We start from the raw sequence: 21,194 nt of genomic DNA, 5'->3' as shown, positions 1-21,194 counted from the left end.
TGCGCCTGTGCTCTTCGAATTTGTGGATGTGGAAGTATGCATCCTGTAGATCAAGGGCAGAGTACCAGTCCCTGGGATCCAAGGAAGGGATGATGGAGGCCAGAGAGACCATGCAGAACTTGAGTTTAACCATGTACTGGTTCAGACCTCACAGGTCCAGGATGGGCCTGAGCCCCCCTTTGGTCTTCGGGATAAGGAAATAACGAGAGTAATACCCTTTGCCCATGAACTCCTCAGGCACCACCTCTATCACTCCTAGTCCAAGGAGCCGCCCCACCTCCTGCTCGAACAGAGCTTCGTGCAACGGGTCCCCCAAGAGGGATGGGGGTGGGGAGTAAGTAAACTGGAGGGTGTAAGCCAGGGAGATGGTGTTGAGGACCCATCGGTCCGAGGTTAGCCATGACCACTCTGGGAGGAAAGCACACAACTGGTTGGAGAAGGGTAGCTTTATTGGCCCATCAAAGGACGGCTACGAATGGACACTGGGCTGGCATAAGATCTGCTGCTGTCTCTGGACTGGGAGGAGCAGCGGTGCTGGGATCTACGACGGCCATGGGACCGCAATCTCGACTTGGAGGATTGGTACCGACGGTAACATCTGCTCCACAAACAGCCTCAACAGCAATTGATGCCCAGGGCTGCGATGTCTTGGCAGAGACTTGGAGAGGGAGTCCGAGCGGGAACAGCGACGACGACCGTGCCGTGACCGACTGTAGTACCCTCTCAGAGACGAGGACCTTTGGCGATGCCCGCTGCAGTTCTGTCAATATTCGCTCCTTGAGGACGAGCGGTGCTGAGAGTCCCGACCAGATGGAACCCAGCCAGACAGTCTGGTGGGCGTCGAGAGAGATCCACATGGACTCTGCCCTAAGTGGTTGCTGGGCGGCGAACTGTGTTGGAAATGTTCCCTTGACCAAGACCGGTACAGGGCCGGAGGCGACTGCGGAGATCCCAGCGGCAGCTTGCCTCTGGAGCGTAGGGCCAACATCGGTGGCACTCCAGGCACCGGTATGGACATCTCATCCTAGGCTGCCTGGAGGGTTTCAGGTGTGGATGGCATCCAGACATCCGGAGAGGCCGAAGGGGCTGGTGGGGATCAAGGACTGCCTGACATTGGCCTAACCTCCGTCCCAGACTTCCCTTGGTGCCGCTGCAAAGAGGGAGACTTCGTGGACGGGGAGCGGTGCCGACTGGTCGATGGCACTGGAGGGTTGCCGCATACTGATGCCATGGTGCCAGGTACCAGTTCAGAATGGCGTCCCGGAGTCAGGGTCAGCACCGACTCCATCAGGACGGCCTGGAGCCTAATGTCCCTTTCTCTTTTGGTCTGAGGCTTAAATGACTTGCAAATCTTGCACCTTTCGCTGATATGGGTTTCTCCCAAACAGCGCAAACAGTCTGCATGCGGGTTACTTCTTGGCATAGAACACCTACAAGAGCCGCACGACTTAAACCCCAGGACACGGGGCATGCCCCAGCCAAGGCTCAGACTGACTGACTAAACAGCTAACTAACTACAGGTACTAACACACTGAACATCGAACAGTTCTGGGGACGAGCTACAGCAAAATCAGGAAGGCTAAATCACACCTGGAGTTGCAGCTAGCGAGGGATGTTAAGAGTAACAAAAAGAGTTTCTTCAGGTATGTTGGCAACAAGAAGAAAGCCAAGGAAAGTGTGGGCCCCTTCCTGAATGAGGGAGGCAACCTAGTGACAGAGGATGTGGAAAAAGCTAATGTACTCAATGCTTTTTTTGCCTCTGTCTTCACGAACAAGGTCAGCTCCCAGACTACTGCACTGGGCAGCACAGCATGGGGAGGAGGTGGCCAGCCCTCTGTGAGGAAAGAAGTGGTTCGGGACTATTTAGAAAAACTGGACGTGCACAAGTCCATGGGGCCGGATGGGTTGCATCCGAGAATTGGCAGATGTGATTGCAGAGCCATTGGCCATTATCTTTGAAAACTCATGGCGATCGGGGGAAGTCCCGGAAGACTGGAAAAAGACTAATGTAGTGCCAATCTTTAAAAAAGGGAAGAAGGAGGATCCTGGGAACTACAGGCCGGTCAGCCTCACCTCAGTCCCCGGAAAAATCATGGAGCATGTCCTCAAGGAATCAATTCTGAAGCACTTAGACGAGAGGAAAGTGATCAGGAACAGTCAGCATGGATTCACCAAGGGAAAGTCATGCCTGACTAATCTAATTGCCTTCTATGATGAGATAACTGGTTCTGTGGATGAAGGGAAAGCAGTGGACGTGTTATTCCTCGACTTCAGCAAAGCTTTTGACACTGTCTCCCACAGTATTCTTGTCAGCAAGTTAAAGAAGTATGGGCTGGATGGATGCACTACAAGGTGGGTAGAAAGTTGGCTAGATTGTCGGGCTCAACGGGTAGTGATCAATGGCTCCATGTCTACTTGGCAGCTGGTATCTAGCGGAGTGCCACAAGGGTCGGTCCTGGGGCCGGTTTTGTTCAATATCTTCATTAATTATCTGGAGGGTGGTGTGGATTGCACCCTCAGCAAGTTTGCGGATGACACTAAACTGGGAGGAGTGGTAGATACGCTGGAGGGTAGGGATAGGATACAGAGGGACCTAGACAAATTGGAGGATTGGGCCAAAAGAAATCTGATGAGGTTCAACAAGGACAAGTGCAGAGTCCTGCACTTAGGACGGAAGAATCCAATGCACCGCTACAGACTAGGGACCAAATGGCTAGGCAGCAGTTCTGCAGAGAAGGACCTAGGGGTAACAGTGGATGAGAAGCTGGATATGAGTCAACAGTGTGCCCTTGTTGCCAAGAAGGCCAATGGCATTTTGGGATGTATAAGTAGGGGCATTGCCAGAAGAAAGAGGGACGTGATCGTTCCCCTCTATTCGACATTGGTGAGGCCTCATCTGGAGTACTGTGTCCAGTTTTGGGCCCCGCACTACAAGAAGGATGTGGAGAAATTGGAGAGAGTCCAGCGAAGGGCAACAAAAATTATTAGGGGTCTGGAACACATGACTTATGAGGAGAGGCTGAGGGAACTGGGATTGTTTAGTCTACGGAAGAGAAGAATGAGGGAGGATTTGATAGCTGCTTTTAACTACCTGAAAGATGGATCCAAAGAGGATGGATCTAGATTATTCTCAGTGATAGCAGATGAGGCCATTACTTCTTGTCCTGTCAAGTTGCAGTGGGGGAGATTTAGGTTGGATATTAGGAAAACTTTTTCACTAGGAGAGTGGTGAAACACTGGAATGCGTTACCTAGGGAGGTGATGGAATCCCCTTCCTTAGAAGTTTTTAAGGTCAGGCTTGACAAAGCCCTAGCTGGGATGATTTAGTTGGGATTGGTCCTGCTCTGGGCAGGGGGTTGGACTAGATGACCTCCAGAGGTCCCTTCCAACTCTGATATTCTATGATTCTATGATTCAAAGCTGGAGCAGAGCACTTCCGAAGCACCTTCACTGGCAGCAAGAAGGAACTAAGGGTGGGGGGAGGGTGCAGTTCCCCTTATACCGTGCCAGGCAGGCGCCACTCCAGAGGCTGTGGGGGGGCGCTCCCCCTGTACAGGTACTGCTAGGGAAAAAACTTCTAGTACCGGTGCACGTGGCGAGCACGCACACCTGTTGTAGAATACACATGAGCAATCACTCGAAGAAGAACACAGATCCACAAAAAAGGATAAGAAATTATTCTAGTACATTACCAAGTTCAAGTTTCTATGGTGCTCATTACTGTAATAGCTGAGTATTTCGGTAAATATGTTTAAAATCTACATTAATGCTTGTTTTATGGCCTTTTCCCAAAATATCAGAATGTACTATGCTTCAAACCTCTTTTTAATGTATTTATTTTAGAGCACAATTCTACAATATTTTTAATTTGAATTACATTTATGAAAAAAAGCAAGCATACCAATAGGAAAACTTAGTTGTTAGCTCTGGAATCACACTGATGGTGATACTGATGGAGATTTACTAAGACACAAATGAGTGGGGGCTACTTAAGAAGCATGAATACTGCCATAGTTTTGTTGTTTTCTTTATGCAAAGTAAAGTTGCAGTAACAGCTATGAAATATGAAAAAAACATGTCTGAGGAGGATCAAGGAAAATTAAGTGATCACTCTATAAGGTACTACCAACATAACAGACCAATGTTGATTGCACACTGTGCCAACTGTAGTTTATTCTATAGATCAAAATCTAAAGGCACATGTGTAAAGCACATTTATACAATGGTTGAAAAATCTGTTTTTATGCCAGCACATACAATAATGCACCCTTCAATTTCTCAGGTAATGTATAACATCCACACAAGATTAAAATTTCTCCACATAAAATACAAATGTAATCTTAGTGACAAATAAAAGATTCAAACCTTTGCTGAAGAGTCCTTGAGTTCGCTGAGGCTGTCCTGTAGAAAATGAATGGAGATGACACGTAAACTGGCATAATTTTCAGAAACCAGAGGAACTTTGGGAAGCAGGCTGTACCTTGAAACAAAAAACAACTACTCCTTCCAGAATAAATCTGATGTTAATATTTTATATTGAACAAAGCTAAAGCTAGAAAACAAAATTTACATCTCTTTCTAAACTAAATTATATCAGCAATATGATTCTTTAAACTACAAAAGTAAATTTGTTCCTATTAAATTTGTCATAAAAATATTTAAAAACCTCCCCTCCACCCACAAAGATTTCTGCAATATTTAAAGAAAAATATTCTTTAAATGAGTGAGCCACAGATGAAGAAAGATTTTAAAAATATATTAAATGCATATGTTCCATGAATAAAAATATATTAAATGTATCTTCTCCACTTATAGTTAAATGTGGTAGAAGTCCCCTAAAACAACTTTAGGTTTCATTTTGTAAAAAACAGATAGAGAAAAAAAATATTAAAAAAATATACTTGATGTTACAATTAAGTCCTTATCCTTTCCTGGTTCCTCAAAACTGATTATATGCACTTTTTAGTCTCATTTCTGCAAAATTAATTATTATTCTTTAAGTAACTCTTATACAAAAAAGATGTATTCTTTGAAAAAAGAAAACAAAACATTGATTTTTTAAGTTGGTAAGATGGTGAAGTTTTAAACACCCCACATAATCCATCACAGTGCTCTTGATGAAGTATTAGTAACTTACAGTTTTAAAGGTTCAACGTACTGCAAATTCAAAGATTCCATGAATTTAGATGGTTTAGAAATAAAATTAAATATGGAGCAAGGAATGGCTACCCTGAGTCTTCAAGTAGGCTACACCCACGGTATTGTGCTGCGCTTGAATGCTTGGGGTTTCTCTTTGCTGGGTGGTAGGCTTGGTTGCCACATCTGGTTTTATCGTAACGCAGGGCTCAACATGGTGGGAACCCACTGGAATATAAACAAACCTCGAAGGGAAGGTGCAACAGAAGCTGCATGCTCACTGAATATACACAACTACAGGAGAACTGATCACCAAGGAGACTTTAAAATGGAACTCCTTTCAAGACTCCTCCTTGGAAGGCACACATCGGTATGATGCTCATCAAGAAGCCTGATGAATTCAGAGGTATCCGTATATCCCGTAACATCCAGAAAATCTTCAGTGCTATATATTCTTCAATATTAGTGCAGAAAAATATGCTCCATTCTGCTGCAAAGAATCATTTGCTTGTAGCTACCATTGCATTCCAAAAAAAACTGACTGCTTAAAACAATGAGGCACTTCTGTGTAAAAATTTTCTTGCATTTTTCAAACACTATTTACAAAATTTGTGCTAGGTCCTTGAAGCTTTATTTTTTCTAATTAAAAATATTTAATAGAAAAAAAGAGTCCACCAATAAAGAAAAGGAATGCATTTTCTAATGCAAGATAAAACCTCCAGTGGTTCCAGTATATACTTGGCACAAAACTTGAAGGAAGTCGGACACTGGCATTCCAAACTTGTGAGCCTAACATGGGCGCTGCCTTCCTCAGGCTATACTAACCTTTACTGTTGAGGAATGTGATGGAGAAGAATGGGTATCAACTTTGCGACGTTTTTGTTCTAAAAAAAAAAAAAAAAGGAAGAAATAAATAAATAAGAAGCAGTAAGCATTAAAACCCTAGCAAGAGGGGATAAAATCTGATTAGATTACTTTGCAAAATACCAAAGGAGTTTAAGGTTAGAATTAAAATTTTACTGTTGGAGGATTAAATGTATTGATCATCATCAGGAGAAAGTAACAGGCCTGATCCCATGGATTCCATAATTCCTCATCATTCCTTTCATTTAAAATAATCTGTGTTTAGTGCTCAAGGTTATGATGAAAACCTTGAAAATGTGGAACAAGTGGAAACTGATGCAGACCCATATTTCTGGGTTTGCAAATAGCCTAAAAACAATTGTTCTGAGATGCGAAGTACCTCATTCACCTAAACAGGCTGCTAACACCAAAACCCTAAGATGTTAACTTAAAAGTCCACATTGTTAACTATTTCACTGATGACAATTTTAGTAGAAACTATTCCAAACAGTTTTCCACATCTTCTGCAGGTGCTAAAAGCCCCAGCTGTTGCCTACCCAGATGCCAAAAACTCCAGCTTTCCTCCAAAAACTTCCATATGCTGTTTGTAATACATTCTCAATACAGGTTTCAGAGTAGCAGCCATGATAGTTTGTATCCGCAAAAAGAAAAGGAGGACTTGTGGCACCTCAGAGACTAACAAATTTATTTGAGCATAAGCTTTCCTAAGCTACAGCTTACTTCATCGGATGCAAAAACAGACTCCAAGGAGAGACTGCTGAATTGGAATTAATTTGCAAACTGGATACAATTAACTTAGGCTTGAATAAAGACTGGGAGCGGCTGTGTCATTACACAAAGTAAAACTATTTCCCCTTGTTTATTTCTCCCCCCTCTTGTTCTAGTCAACTGCTGGAAATGGCCCACCTTGATTATCACTACAAAAGGTCCCCGCCCCTCTCCCCCAGGCTGGTAATAGCTCACCTTTCCTGATCACTCTTGTTACAGTCTGTATGGTAACACACATTGTTTCATGTTCTCCGTGTATATAAAATCTCCCCACTGTATTTTCCACTATATGCATCTGATGAAATGAGCTGTAGCTCACAAAAGCTTATGCTCAAATTTGTTAGTCTTTAAGGTGCTACAAGTACTCCTATTCTCAATACAAAAATTTTTGCAGAACTCAGATTGTTTTTGCTGTAGAGTACATGATACCTCAACTACAGCAAGCAAACAAACAATCAATACACATTTCCATGTGTAACCTATTACTACACGATCACAACACAATTTAGAATCTTCACAAGGATGTGCTACAAGAGATATTCATATGAAACCATATTTGAAATTCTTAAAGGCAGTGGGCCCTATACTACTCTGCTCTCACTGAAAGTGGTGGGAACAGAAAACACCTCCCCCACAGTTTGCTTACTAATGCTGGAAGTGACAATCTTTTTAACTACCCGGCACCAAAAAGTTGAAAAGAAAAGGGTCTTTTATGATTAGATGCTAATTAGCATATAGACAGGTTTCAGAGTAGCAGCCGTGTTAGTCTGTATTCGCAAAAAAAAAAAAAGGAGTACTAGTGGCACCTTAGAGACTAACAAATTTATTTGAGCATGAGCTTTCGTGAGCTACTTCATCGGATGCAATGAGCTGTCGCTCACGAAAGCTTATGCTCAAATAAATTTGTTAGTCTCTAAGGTGCCACAAGTACTCCTTTTCAAGTAGCACATAGTTACTCTCCTTTTGCCTACCCCCAAACCATTTTTAGGTATTAAGCAGCTTTCAAAGTTTCTGTACATTATTGAAAAGGCAGCTTAAAAAAAAAAAAAGTTTAATTTACCCCTTTCAGACTCTGATGTTTCTGATCGGGGAACAGGTGACTTCAAGGACCCAGCTACTGACAATTTTTCTCCTCCTTTAATATTTTCCTTGGATTTCATATCCTTCGCTACATCTTTTTCTCTGGATGGCTCCTTTTCTCTCTCCTTTTCTGCAGCAAACTTTGACTCAGCGTTGGTAACAACTGTCTTGGATTTTTCCTCTTTTGGTGTTTTTTCTTCTTTCTTGGCTTTTTCCTTCTCTTTGTCAGATTTTGGTGTTTTCTCCTTGATCTCTCTCGTTTTATCATCTTTGTTTGCCCGTTCTTCCTTTGGTTTATCTTTTCCATCCTTTCCAAGTGCCTTGGCCTCGGGAATGGCAGCCGGAGTCTTTTCTTTTTTTTCTTTATCTTTTTCCTTCCCACTTTTTTCTTTCTCATCTTTTTCTTTAATAATTTTGCTGCATAAAAAAAGCCCAGTGAGTGTTCAATATCAAAACTAGCTTCAGTTTTCATAATCAAATGCAAATCAGTTTTTACTTTTCATGATTAAGACAAAAAACCCTTTTCAAAATGCTAAATAAGTGACAAATTCCTGTCTCTCAATATTCTTCCGCTCATCTTCATAGCAACAAACCAGTACCTTTCTTCTAGCTAAAATGGGAGGATACAGGAAACAATGCTATTACATGACTAGCAGGGTTCTGAGGCACACAGAACTAGTAGCCATTACAAAACATTAATGTTTCTGACTCAAGGTTATTCCAGCCCAGCAGCTATGTAACAATGACTATGAGTACATCCAGGCAGCAAGTGAACACCCGCTGCTGGTCCAGGTCAGCCGATATGGGCTTGCGGGGCTCTCACTCCAAGGCTGTAAAATTGCTGGGTAGACATTCAAGTCCAGGCTGGAGCCTGAGCTTTGCAATCCCGCATGGGGGGATGTACCCAGAGCCCAGGCTCCAGCCTGAGCCCAAATGTCTACACAGCAATATTGAGCCTCGCAGACCAGCCACGGCTGTGCCACGAGTCTTTTATTCCAGTGTAGTCATACCCACCAATTACAAGTACCCAATTAGAGCAGCTACCAAGTACTCGTTGTGAGATGTCTAGCCCACTCTAACAGATTTCAAAGATTGGGTTCACAGTATTTAAAATGGATCTTTAAGTTCAGCATATTAGATACGATTATTTCTTTAGTGAAGCTTTATTCATTTAACTTAGTATAGTTTCGTTGCATAATTTGGGAGAAAAGCATTCCATTTATCAGTCTTCACTTGCAATTCCTTTATCTAGTGGATCAAAAGGATATAATTTGCAGATTTCTACTGCACAAAGTAGAGAAGATCATTTTCACCTCTGTTAAAAAAACCCTTAAGAATAGATACGTCACTTTCAAATGTAATTTCACGATTCTGCAGTCAGACAATGAACTGAAGAATAGATTTCTCACCTGTTAGAAGCACTGTTTCCATTGCTTGTCGTCACTTTTGGTGTTGCATTGGCGGCTTTATTAATAACTTTCACAGCACCCTGAGTTTTCTCCTTTAGTTTGTCTATTGAAAAAGATGCTAAACTTAATCTACTGAGTTAGTACTTTGGCTCAATGCTATAGCAACCACTTGAACATATAATACTTCAAAATTCATTTAAAATTAGGCTTAATTTATTGACAGCTAAAATTGATCAAGATGTATTTGTCAATAACGAAGGATTAACAATATAAGCAATAAACAATATTTTTAAAAAAGCACAAAGAAAAGTAATGGAGCCTGTTAGTTTTACAATTTGAAGGTTAAACCACACAATCCTAAAAGTCAATTTAAAAAAAGGGTCAGAATTATAGCACTAAAAGAATTCTCTTTTAAAATGGATGGCTTACCAGTCTCCTCAGTAGTGCTTTCTTCCAGTTTAGCTGCATTTATTGTGAGTGATGCAGGCAGCCCAGCACCACCTGGCCCATTTTGCACTGTTGCAGCTACAGCATTCCTGGCAGGTGGGTCTTTGTGATGGAATTCATTTTCCGGTACCATATAAGGCTTTCTACTTTTCAATTGCCCAGAATAGCTGAAAGTCGCACAGTGTGTTAAATATGCACAAACATAAAGCAAAATATAAACATGGGTTACTGTTTAAAAAGATTATTCGAGTAGTTTGCAAATTATTTAGCACTTCTTTGAAAATGATCTGCAGTATTCTCTTTCTCCTTCTATTACTACCATCGGTTCTTTAAAGAACCTGACCTTCTAACCTCTGCCATCTAAAAACCTTCAAAGAAATAAGCCAGTGATTTTGTGTTACACGAATAGTTTTGAAGCTTTGCTAAATCAACGACAGTGACAAAATAAAATGCCTTTCCAGCAACCAAGACAAACATGGATAATTTTGCATTCACCACATCATGAAAAAATAACCATAATTAAACAGCAAAGTATTGTTTTATTTAACCTTCTAGAACTGCACATGCCTAGACTGAGTAATTGTGTAATCTTACAGCTATAACCCCTGTCTTTCATGGTCTTACTCTCCCTCCAGCTACTTATTACCACCACTGGTCCTGCTTAAAATTATATTATAAGCTCTCCAGGGCAGGGATTGTTACTTTCTTTTGTCCTGCGGAGAACCTAGCACACTTAATCATCATTATCCAGTACAAACCAGGAGCCTCAACTTGCACCAGCCTCAAAACAACAGGATTGCAAGATCTTCCAAGATACAGCAAAAGCCAAATGTGTCAAGACTGGATGAGTTCTGAGCCTTTGGAATCCTTTCATCATCCATTTAAATCTCTTTTTAAAGTAAGTTGTTGTTACCCCATAGCTAATGCATATAGATCAGGTCTCTTCTCTTTCTCTTCCTGACAGATCTTATGTACTCTTCTTTCCAAGGCCTGACCCAGGTTCAGAACTTTTGGATACCAGGGAAGTATTTTGGTCAGCACAATCAGGATATTTCTGATATGTGTATATTCGCCTGTTTCAAGGCAGTGTACAGAAGCCTAGAATACAAGGTATAAAATACAATCAAAGTAGTTCTCATTAATACTTGAGAAAGTGGGTCATATCAGCTTAACACCCTTTATTTACCTTAGTTAATTTATAGTGCCATTTGTGTACTACATGTCGAAAGTTCTCATAATCTAACTGATCAGCTTTGTTCCCACCATCAAATCCAGTTGCCCGTAATATGGTAAGGAAGCCTGGATAGTTGCCACATTCCTACATGTATGTAAAAAGAAAAGTAAAAAGTTAACCTTATTCAGTCAGCGGATTAAAATAATTTAACTTTTGCTGAAGTTTTAACACAACTGAAGCACATTACTTTCACTAACTCTGGTATATGTAAAGTTTAAAACATTCACATTTAGCAACATTTATACAGGTATATTACTCTTCAACATGTTCCAACAAATCCTGCATCTTGGTAGGCGGTTAGACTAGATGACCCTTGTGGTCCCTTCTAACCCTCTGGTTCTATAATTCTATGTTGGTGCAGATGTGTATTTCACTCAGCTGTGCACACCCAATGCACAGAAGCCGGATAACTGTGTTTAGCAGAATTTGTTGGGACAACAAATGCACAACCACAGGTCTCCTCATGGCCCCTACCAAGGCTATTTCAGAGTGGTGCTATCCAGACCCACTTCAGTTCCTATGAACCAGAATCTATGTCTGAAGACTCTGATGCAGTGGGAACGGAGGGAGAATCATGGAACACATCTTCACCCACATCTTGAAGAACAATTTACAGTACAAGTAAAGTAACAAGATTTTTCTTCATCAAGTTGCTGCAGACTAATATTTCCCTCAGAGTATAGCTTACACAGCAACTCGATACCAGTGGCTGGCCCATGCTAGTGTTCACGGGGCTCAGGGTGCAGGGATGTTTCATTGCTGTGTACACTTCTGGGCTCAGGCTGGATCCCAGGCCATTGGACCCTGCAGAATGGGAAGGTTCTAGAGCTCGGGCTCCAGCCCAAGCCCAGAAGTGTACACAGCAATGAAACAGCCCCGCAGCCCGAATTGGCTGGTATGGGTTTTTCTTTGCTGTGTAGGTATACCTTCAGAGGATTTGCAAGCAGTAATGGAAGGAGCTGAGGTTTAGAGTCTACTTAAATAGTGACTACAGAGTTGCTCTTCCAAATTTTGCATCAGACCTAGATGTAGATGTGATAACACAGTTTGATAAAGGTATGCATGGAGGACCAAGCAGAAACACTGTATATGTCCAATATGGGAACATCCCTGAGAAATGCAACTTGAAGCAGCTTGGGTCTTTGTTGAATGAACCAAGAGCCTTTGTGGAGCTGTGGTATTTGTCATGCATATGCTTTGTTGTGCAGGAAGTAATCCATCCGGAGATTGTCTGTGCCAAAATCACTTGACCTCTCATCTTGTCCACGTAGGAGACAAAAAGCCAGAGTAATAATCAAAATGGTATAGTCCCGTCCAAATATAACTCTCAGGCTTATTTTACACCCAAAATACAAAGTCACCGTTCTTCTGCATTTGCGCATGGCTTAGAAAAAAAATACAGACAAGTACATTGTTTGGTAATAGTGAAACCATTTTAGCCAAAAATTTTGGATGCCACCTTAAGGCTAGTTTGCCTTTGAATAACTGAGTACATGGAAGTTCTGCAGTTAGGGCCTGCAGTTCACTTACCCTCCTTCATAAGGTTACAGCAATAAGAAAGGATGTCTTTTGGCAAAGAAGGAACAGAGAACATATTGCTAGAGGCTCGAATGGAGGCCCCTTGAGGGCAGGAAGTACAGCGTTAAGGTCCCACAGGGCTACTGCTTCCTTTACAGGTGGGAAGAGGCAGACAACCACTATAGGGAATACACCTAGTTCCCTTGGATTGGGCGATGGAATGCTGAGATCACTGCCAAGTGGACCCTCAATGAGCTGAGACGGGGCCTGGTGATCTAAGATGTAACAGGGAATTTAAAGTGTCCTGAATCCGGGTAAGTACCAGACAAATTTCCCAAGCCAAAGACTGAACGGAAAAGCATTTCCACTTGGCCAAACAGGTTGATCTACTTGAAACTGCTGAACTACCTCTGAACAGCTCTTTCCCCCCGAATCTCACCATGCAGCATCCATGCTGAGGTGCAAACTGTACAGACCTGATGCCACAGCTAACCTTCATAGCCTTTCTGTCCAATCTCCCCTATCTCTTTTCCTTCCAGAAGGTCTTCCTTCTGGGAAATTGGACAGAAAGGCTATGAAGGTTGGAGAAAAAACAATGTCTTGACCAGGCTAGTGCAATGAGTATCAATTTGGTGTGATCCAGCTTCAACTTGAGAACGATCTGGGGGATGAGCGCAACGGGGGGGGTGGGGGGGGAGGCATACAGTAGTGCTGACTCCCAGTTCAGTTGGAAGGCATCAGTCAGAACGCATGGATTGCAATCCACTCAAGAGCAAAACTGACGGTACTTCTTGTCTTTTGTTGCAAAAAGGTCGACAGACAGAATGCCCTAGTCCCTGAAGAAGTGTCTCAGGATGCTGCTCTTCATGGCCCACTCATGATTCTCAGAGAAATTCCTGCTGAACTGATCAGCCAACTGATTCTGGGCACCCAGTAAGTGGATGGCTGAGACAACGATGTCATCTTTGATGCAAGAGTGGCAAAACTTTATCACTTCCTGAAGAGCTGGCTGGACCAGGCTCCACCCTATCTGTTCACACAGTACATTGTGGTGGTATTGTCAGTAAGAGTGTGAACTGATGTGCCACTGATGTGTGGGAGAAAGGCTCAGCACGTACTGTAAATTTCTCAAAGCTCTAGGACATTGATATGTAATGATGCTTCCTATTCTGTCCACAAAGCTTGGGCTACTAACATCTCTATATGCACTCTGCTACCTATTGTCGAGGCATCAGTAACTATGGTCTTGGCCAGTGGAGGTTGAGCGAAGGGCACACCCTCACATGTGAGATTATTCTGATCTGTCCACCAGTTTAGGGACTCCAGGATCATCTCACATGTTGAACTACTAAGTACACAAAGCCATGTGACCTAGCAACCTCAAGCATGCACAAACCATGGTTGAGAAGTGAGATCTGAGGGGCAGATATAGGCAACAAACTGAAACCATTCATGTAGGAGAAAGGCCGTTGAACTCGTAAAGCCTAGTAGGACTCAAAGAACTCAATTTTTTGTGTTGGAAGTAAAGTGGACTTTCCTTTATTCAAGATCAGCCCGTCAATAGAAGAAAGATAGCATGAATTGGACACGATGGAGGACTGGACTGTCAGACTTGCTCCTGACTAGTCAATCATCCAGCTAAGGGAAATCATTCACCCGAGAAAGGCTGCCACTATGGTCCTGCATTTGATGAATACAGACAGTATTGAGGAGTACTGTGTGTTGATAATGCTGACCCATTCTATGAATCTCAGATACTTCCTGTGGTTTGATAAAGTTGCTATATGGAAGCAGGCATCTTGAAGATTGAGGGCAGCAAACCAGTCATGATTCAACAAGTGGAGAATTGTCGCTTGGTTGACCATGTGGGATCTTATATATCTGATGTATTTTTTGAGACTTTGGTGGTAAAGTATAAGTCTCAGCCCTCCCTTGGACTTGCGGATCAGAAAGCAATGTGAATAGAGCCCCTTACCCCAATGTTGTACAGCAACTCTTTCTATGGCTGCTGAAGTTCATAGCCTGAAAGTCTTGAAATAGCAGCAACTCAAGAGATGGGTCCCTGAAAAGTGACAAGGTAGGGGGCTGGCTTGGAATTGGATAGTGTGTTCCAACACAGTGCTTGAGACCCATCTGTCTGTGGTTACTGCTTCACAAGCCGTGTAGCTGTGGGACTGGGGGATATGACTGGAAGATTGCTGATGACAGGAATACTGACCTTGAAACAGGTCAAATAGTCTATTTGCCCAAAGCTGATGGGGGAGATGAGCCAGTTGGTTAGAGGCGGAGCCAGAGGACCTTCTCTGTAATTTGTGCCTCCTCTTGGAAAAGTCTTGCTGCCTGGAAGCATAAGCTGGTTGTCTGAAATACGGCTGGGAGCACTGATGGAATTGTTGCCCATGTTGTTGTCCCCTAATGGTTGGGGTACAGATGCCAATGTAATGTAGCTTGAGAGTTTGATCAGACTTTTCAAAAAAGCAGGAACCACACATAGAAAGGGAGGTCTTTTATACGTAGTTACAATTTAGCGCAATGCATGTCTGCAACCATTTGAAGAAGAAATGCCTGCTTTTGGGAGAGTGGAAGAGAGGTGTGCACATCTCTCACCTTTGCTCCATTTTAACTTGCTTCTGACAGAGCTATCGAGCAAGTTTCATCATTCTCACGTTATCTTCATGACTGACTGTGGTTAATCTGAGATATATTTACCTTTTAATCCGCATGCAGTTTTCAAAGCACTTAAACTTTGATAAATTAAGCCTCCTCCAACTCAACTTAGATATAGATGGATGAAAAGTATGATTCAGTAAGCAGAAGTGTTCAAAATGTATGCACGGAATTCCTTTCCCATCACAGAAATCCTGCCTTCAAGTATCAGCAAAGTTTTATAATGCATGAAGTTTAAAATTAGAAAACTAGAAAAACAATCGTACTTCATGTTTTTACTGCATTAATACTTTTACAGCAACCACTTTTATTGGGCCTGGCATAGCAGTAGTAATCATATGATTATTCATGAAACAGACTACAATTTAACAGCTTTACATACCTTTTCATATATGTTTCTATCACTGTGCCATCTAGTCACAGTCTCTAGCATACAGCACAGAAACCTGCCATATCTACTAGCTTCATTTTCAGTGCAACTTGCTACTGTATATATTATATCTGAGAAAACCTGTAAAGAACAGAAACAATAGTCAGGCTATGTAACATGGAATCAAAATTATTTAAAAAAATCAAACCCAACTGCTTTAGTTTTCATACTTCATGTTCATAAGGTTACTAGAATACAAAGAACTAATTCCACCTTGAACTCTGAACTCCCTTTCTTTTCTTATCAGTTATTACCTTAACTCTTAACTCATCTCATTGAGCTTGGGTAATAGACATATGTAAACTGTTGCTGATTGTATAAACAAAATGTAGTTCTACTCTGAGTATTACAGAATAAAGGCATTGTGGACATCCCATACTTACTATCTATCCATGACTCTACATTGAACACATGAAGTTTACAAGTAGATGGTTTTTCTAACTGTGAGGCCTTTAAACTCTACCTTGGATCTGAAAGTCAAGCAGGGTTTTTGGCTCTTGCTTATATATAGTTTCCCACAAAGTAAATTATGCCCTCAGTGACACCTTTTGTGACACCAATGCCTTCAACAGAGCTGCACAGGTAATGAATTTGCTGGATAATAGAAGCTTAGTAAATAATATTGTTGCTGCATAAGAAGAAATAGAATCCAGCTACTGGCCGTGCTGGCTCTCCAAGACTACGAGGAGTACAAAAGCAGTAAAAATGTATTTTTGTCAGAAATGGGAGCAGATAAAACTCTGAATACATGAAGTGCAGATCTGATGAGTAAGAAAGTGCCATTTTTAAAAAGTCATTTCAGAGTAAACCCAAATATTAAAGTTGTATTCCCATGCCAAAAGTAAAACTGGACCCATTCTGGCTCAGCCAAACAGCTGAATGTTCCCCACAAAAAACAATACAAGAAGAATTTAGGATAATGTTTACTGTACAACCATATAAATCACCCACTTAAATAAGACTCTTATTCCAGTGTGTTCCATCATGGCAAGTCACTTACCCAACCACTCCCATAAGAAGCTAGGCTCACATTTTACATGAATGATTCTAATGTCCTAAAACATTGTGGTTTATACAAATGAGGCTGTACTCTAACAATAAGTACCGTTTCAAAGCCAAGTACTGGAAACACTCATCTGGAGATCGGGATTACTTCCGATCTCCAGATGACTGTTTCCAGTACTTGGCTCTGAAATGGCAACTCTTAACAACTTTCTCTGGCTGATCTCATTAACCAGGGAAGTTCTCCTTGCACACCCTGCTGATTGGACGCCATTCCCATATGATCGTCCCCTGGAAATAAGGCTTTCTTAAGCAGCACAAAAAGGCAAAATCTGTATTGTATAGTTGCTTTTCAGGGAGACATTTTCTCAAGACAGAAATTAGCATCTGTGGTTGCCAAGCAGGGTGGATAACAAATGATGATTTAAAAAAAAAAAATCAAAATTGGATTAATTTTATTTAAATGGGTTTTTTCATTTAAGTAAGATTTATTTTTTTAAATTAAAACAATCTAAAATTAAACGTGAAACTGACAACCTCTGTTAAGGGCTAAACTTATTATAGTTTATTAAAATAATTTAAATACAAAAAATATTAAGCAGTATGTGTTAGCTGCTCTTTTAATTCCAATTTCCAGTCACATAGAGCTTAACACAAAATCACAAGTAAAAAATTAATCTAGTTAATAAGAAATACATTTAAAAATTAAGAAGCAGAATAGATGTAATTTAAGCTATATAATGTTTAAATAAATGTATTACATATAATGTATCCTCCTGGTTAGCAAAAAGCAGGACCAAATTTAGTGTAAGGACTATATTAACTGCAAATCAACGTTTTAATGGTTACCAAACAATGAGAATCAACTTTTCTTTAGGAAAATAACTAATACATACAAATGGGAAACAATTTAAAAACAGTTATCAAGTTTCCTGCTTAGTGATTTCAATTGCTTTGATTTAAATCATTTCATCCTGCTGCAGAACCAGAGAAGTTCACAGATCTCCCATGGTCTAAAAGACACAGGATACATACTTGGTCTAAACAGACCACCTCTCTTCACACTGAGTTTCTTAGTTATGGTACTTCATATTAGTGCCCAGGAAACCCAACATGGATTACCAAATTGTGCAAATTAGTGAGTTAAAAACAAAAGTCAGTGGTACTGATTTGTAAATTAGCTTTCAGCAGTGCAAGCTTGACCTGGTACCAAAATATAAGTTGCATTATCTTTATCTTGTATGAGGCGCGGTGGTGTGTGCCTGTAATCCCAGCTACTTGGGAGGCTGAGGCTGGCAGATTGCTCAGGGGTTCTGGACTGCGGTGCACTATGCCAATTGGGTGTCTGGTGCCACTGACAGCCTAACCAACAGGTGGCTGAAGGACTGTCTAGAAAAACACAAATGATGTGTTTTGATCTGCGCTCTCTCTGTGAGGGCTGATGGACTGAATCGACCAAGGTGATTATCTTTGCCTTGTATATCACTACCATCTATATAGAGCAATGCAATATTGGGCAGGCAAGGTGGAGGATGACACCTTGGCTCAGCAAAGATGGAGCATGCTTTCTGGGGCTTAGGGACAAGAACAAAGGGAAAGGGAAGGTTTGCAGGAAAAACCTTTAGAAGTACATAACGATATGTTCCTTGCATTTTAACTTGTATGTTGTCTATTTCTTTTTATCTGATTTTTTTGACGGTAAGCTCTTCAGGGCAGGTACAGATAGTTTCCTAGGTTTGTAGAGTGCTTAGTTCAATGGGGTCCCGGTCTTGATGGGGACCCTTTAAGTGCTATGGTAATAATGATAAACGCAGATTCTGGAATTGGAATATATCTAGAGATTCTGTTGATGCACAGTGTCTTTTCACATGGAAAAAGGATGTGACAAATAGTAATCTTTCAAAAACAGAGTTTTAATAGACTTGTAATATTCACTTAAAAGAAAACAACACAGCTCCAACAAATTCCGGTTACTTACTCTATCATAACAGAGAAGTGTGGAAAAATTGGGTGTTTTCTGTTGATGCACCAGTTCTACAAAGTGAGCACAGTAAACAGCATCGATTGCAGAAAAAATGCAGCGAGGAAATATACACAACTGTAGAAATTTTGTGATAGTCTCATTTTTGGTTGATTCTTCAAAAACAAAAATAAAGAGACAAAGAAGGGAAGTCTTTTATGGCAACATCAATTGTACATAATGCAGCTAACATTCAAACAAAACCCACAAAATGAATTCAATCACACATGCTTCAGAAATATAGTGTGCATTATAATACGTTTTAACATCCCAAATTTCCTTTCAAACTACGCAGGGAAAACTCTCAAACCAGATAGATAATCCCTAGTAAGATACCAAGAAAACTAACAGATAAAATATATTCATTAACCATGAATATTTTTCTCCATTATATACAAGAGCTGACTCAGAACCACCTCACACTAATTTGCTCTAGTGACTGGAAGACACAATGCAGATGATCAGATTTAGCAAAGAAAGCGAGGAAAAAAGGAATTAAAAAGCAAAGATAGTTCATCACAAAATATAGGTTGATTCTCTTTCAGGGGATAAAGTTTCATTTCCATTTGCTATGTTACTACTTAGTAACATCATATGTTCTGTAGTATATTTTATAAAATAAAGTCTTGGTAATTACAATATTTCACTAGGACACCTGTTATTAATTCTTTGCTAAGTGGTATGAAATGGCCAGTGTGTTGTTTCTTTTTTTAATTAATTATCAAAATTTGTGCTTTAGTAACAATATTTATTTTTATTAATGATTTTAGCGCCTTTCGCTAGCTCCATGTGCTTTTACAAACATTACAATACAATTACACAGTACAATAAAATACTGTCCACACAATAAGAACCTAAAAAGTAGTTCAGATATGTGAAATTTGACTGATGCTATAGCAGAGGAAAAGAAGTCTCTCTACCTCCTGCATAGCCATGGTATTAGACCTCAAAAATATTTCACGTGGCCAGTAGCTTGACATAACACTTCCACTCCCAGTGCTCTTCTTAGGTCATTTACTAATCAAGGTGACATACGGGAACAAAGCTATGAGAGAGAGCTACTTAAGAACCTCTAAATGGAAGGCAGAGGACAAAAGATTATAAAGTTCTACAGGACACCAATCAGTTCCACATTATTCTCCCTCAAAGCCCTATAGAAGCTCACCGTCTCCATTAATCTCTAAGGGTCAACCATCAAAATGAGTTCATCTTGGTAGGCAAGGTATATCCCAACCTCAAATCAGCGGAGGTAACTATCCGTCCATTAGAAGGAAGAAATCACCACCTCCCAAACTCCAAGTCAACTCACTCATCAGAACTAGACTGTGGCCAGATCTGTTAATTGTGCCTTAAACCACATGAAACAGTCCCATCGTTTTCATTGCAGCTATGAGCTCCTGTGCTGAACCCAGAAGAGTCATCTGCATTAACATCCAAGTCACTAAGAAAAACCAGCCACGACAACTGCAGGACGATCACAAGCAAGAAGCCTTGCCAGGGCTTTTGTGATCCAGTGAGAAAACCTGTACACCAATACTACCCCATTCTTAACTTGTCTGGGGCCTCTCACACAAAATGGAAACACTCCCTGAGATGTAGCTTTGGGGACAGAGACTACCTACATTCCAGGTCTGATGAAAAAAACAGAGTTAATACTATCTCCCCAATCTCCCTTGCTTCATGCAGAACTATATATGCAGCTGGAGACAACTTCGCCAACACTGGTCCTGCAGTGTAACCCAACCACGTCTCAGTTATACGTGCAAAATGGAAGCCTCATCCTTGATTAGCTCATGGAAAATAACCACTTTACTGACCACCAATTTTACATTTCACAGTTAAAGCAAGGATTGGATGCCTGTCCACTGACAGAACTGCTACAGGGCACAACTAATGGAAGCAACTAAATACATTGGCCAAATTAACGAAGCACTACAATAAATTAATTTTAACTGGCCAAATCTGACAATTTTTTAAATAACTGTATCAGTTCTGCACCAGCTTAGGTCAATGCCACGTTCACAACACTAAAATTCTTCAAAAACATGGGCCTGGTGAGAAAGGGTATTTCCTCAATTAGGATGAATTTGAACTCAAGGCACAGGACTCATGCAAGCACCTGAACAAGTCCTTAACAACAACCTTACATAGGACTTAACTAGCACATAGGGCATTGCGCACTGGAAAGAATTTTGCTCTAATTTAACTGTCCAGTAAATTAAGCATCTACAAAGTGTCACTGTAAAAGCTGACACACTGCCTAGAATTTGAAATAAAACAACACTGAAATTAAAGTTCACTTATCTTGATAATATATGTCAATAACCGATTTTAAAACGAATTATTACAGTGCTAGTATAGCAAGAGTCAAGTGAGCAGAACTTTGTAATTTAGATATCGAAAGTGCAGTGACTGTGGAAAACAGCCAAAGTTTCTCATACTTACTTGCCAGAAGCCAGTTATCCTTTTCCAGTTTCAGTCTCTGTAGAACCCTCTGCACATGCTCCAATTGCTTCTTCTCCTCTTCAAGAAGCTTGTCCTGAAGGGCTGTACAACGTTCTTTTTCTTTTTTCTTTTTATTTGGAGGCTACAAATGTCAATGCATTTCACTTTAATATT

General features: G+C 40.9%; 1 protein-coding gene across 2 annotated transcripts in view; it reads right to left on the bottom strand.

The window, feature by feature from the left end:
- The window catches only part of THOC2 (THO complex subunit 2), a 110,615-nt gene that overhangs the window by 23,438 nt on the left and 65,983 nt on the right, over positions 1-21,194 (bottom strand). For both annotated transcript variants that reach the window (XM_073361291.1, XM_073361292.1), the window contains 10 exons: positions 21,021-21,162; positions 18,534-18,691; positions 15,506-15,634; positions 10,891-11,022; positions 10,618-10,802; positions 9,687-9,871; positions 9,258-9,360; positions 7,829-8,265; positions 5,962-6,020; positions 4,366-4,401 (listed from right to left, as the gene is read on the bottom strand). In XM_073361291.1, coding sequence (XP_073217392.1) covers positions 4,366-4,401; positions 5,962-6,020; positions 7,829-8,265; positions 9,258-9,360; positions 9,687-9,871; positions 10,618-10,802; positions 10,891-11,022; positions 15,506-15,634; positions 18,534-18,691; positions 21,021-21,162 — 1,566 coding nt within the window. The remainder of the gene's footprint in view (positions 1-4,365; positions 4,402-5,961; positions 6,021-7,828; positions 8,266-9,257; positions 9,361-9,686; positions 9,872-10,617; positions 10,803-10,890; positions 11,023-15,505; positions 15,635-18,533; positions 18,692-21,020; positions 21,163-21,194) is intronic.

The sequence above is a fragment of the Lepidochelys kempii genome, chromosome 9 (assembly GCF_965140285.1).
Source record: "Lepidochelys kempii isolate rLepKem1 chromosome 9, rLepKem1.hap1, whole genome shotgun sequence".
NCBI lineage: Eukaryota > Metazoa > Chordata > Testudines > Cheloniidae > Lepidochelys > Lepidochelys kempii.
The sequence above is the reverse complement of the archived record's forward strand: the minus strand, read 5'-3'. Positions and strand labels throughout refer to the sequence as shown.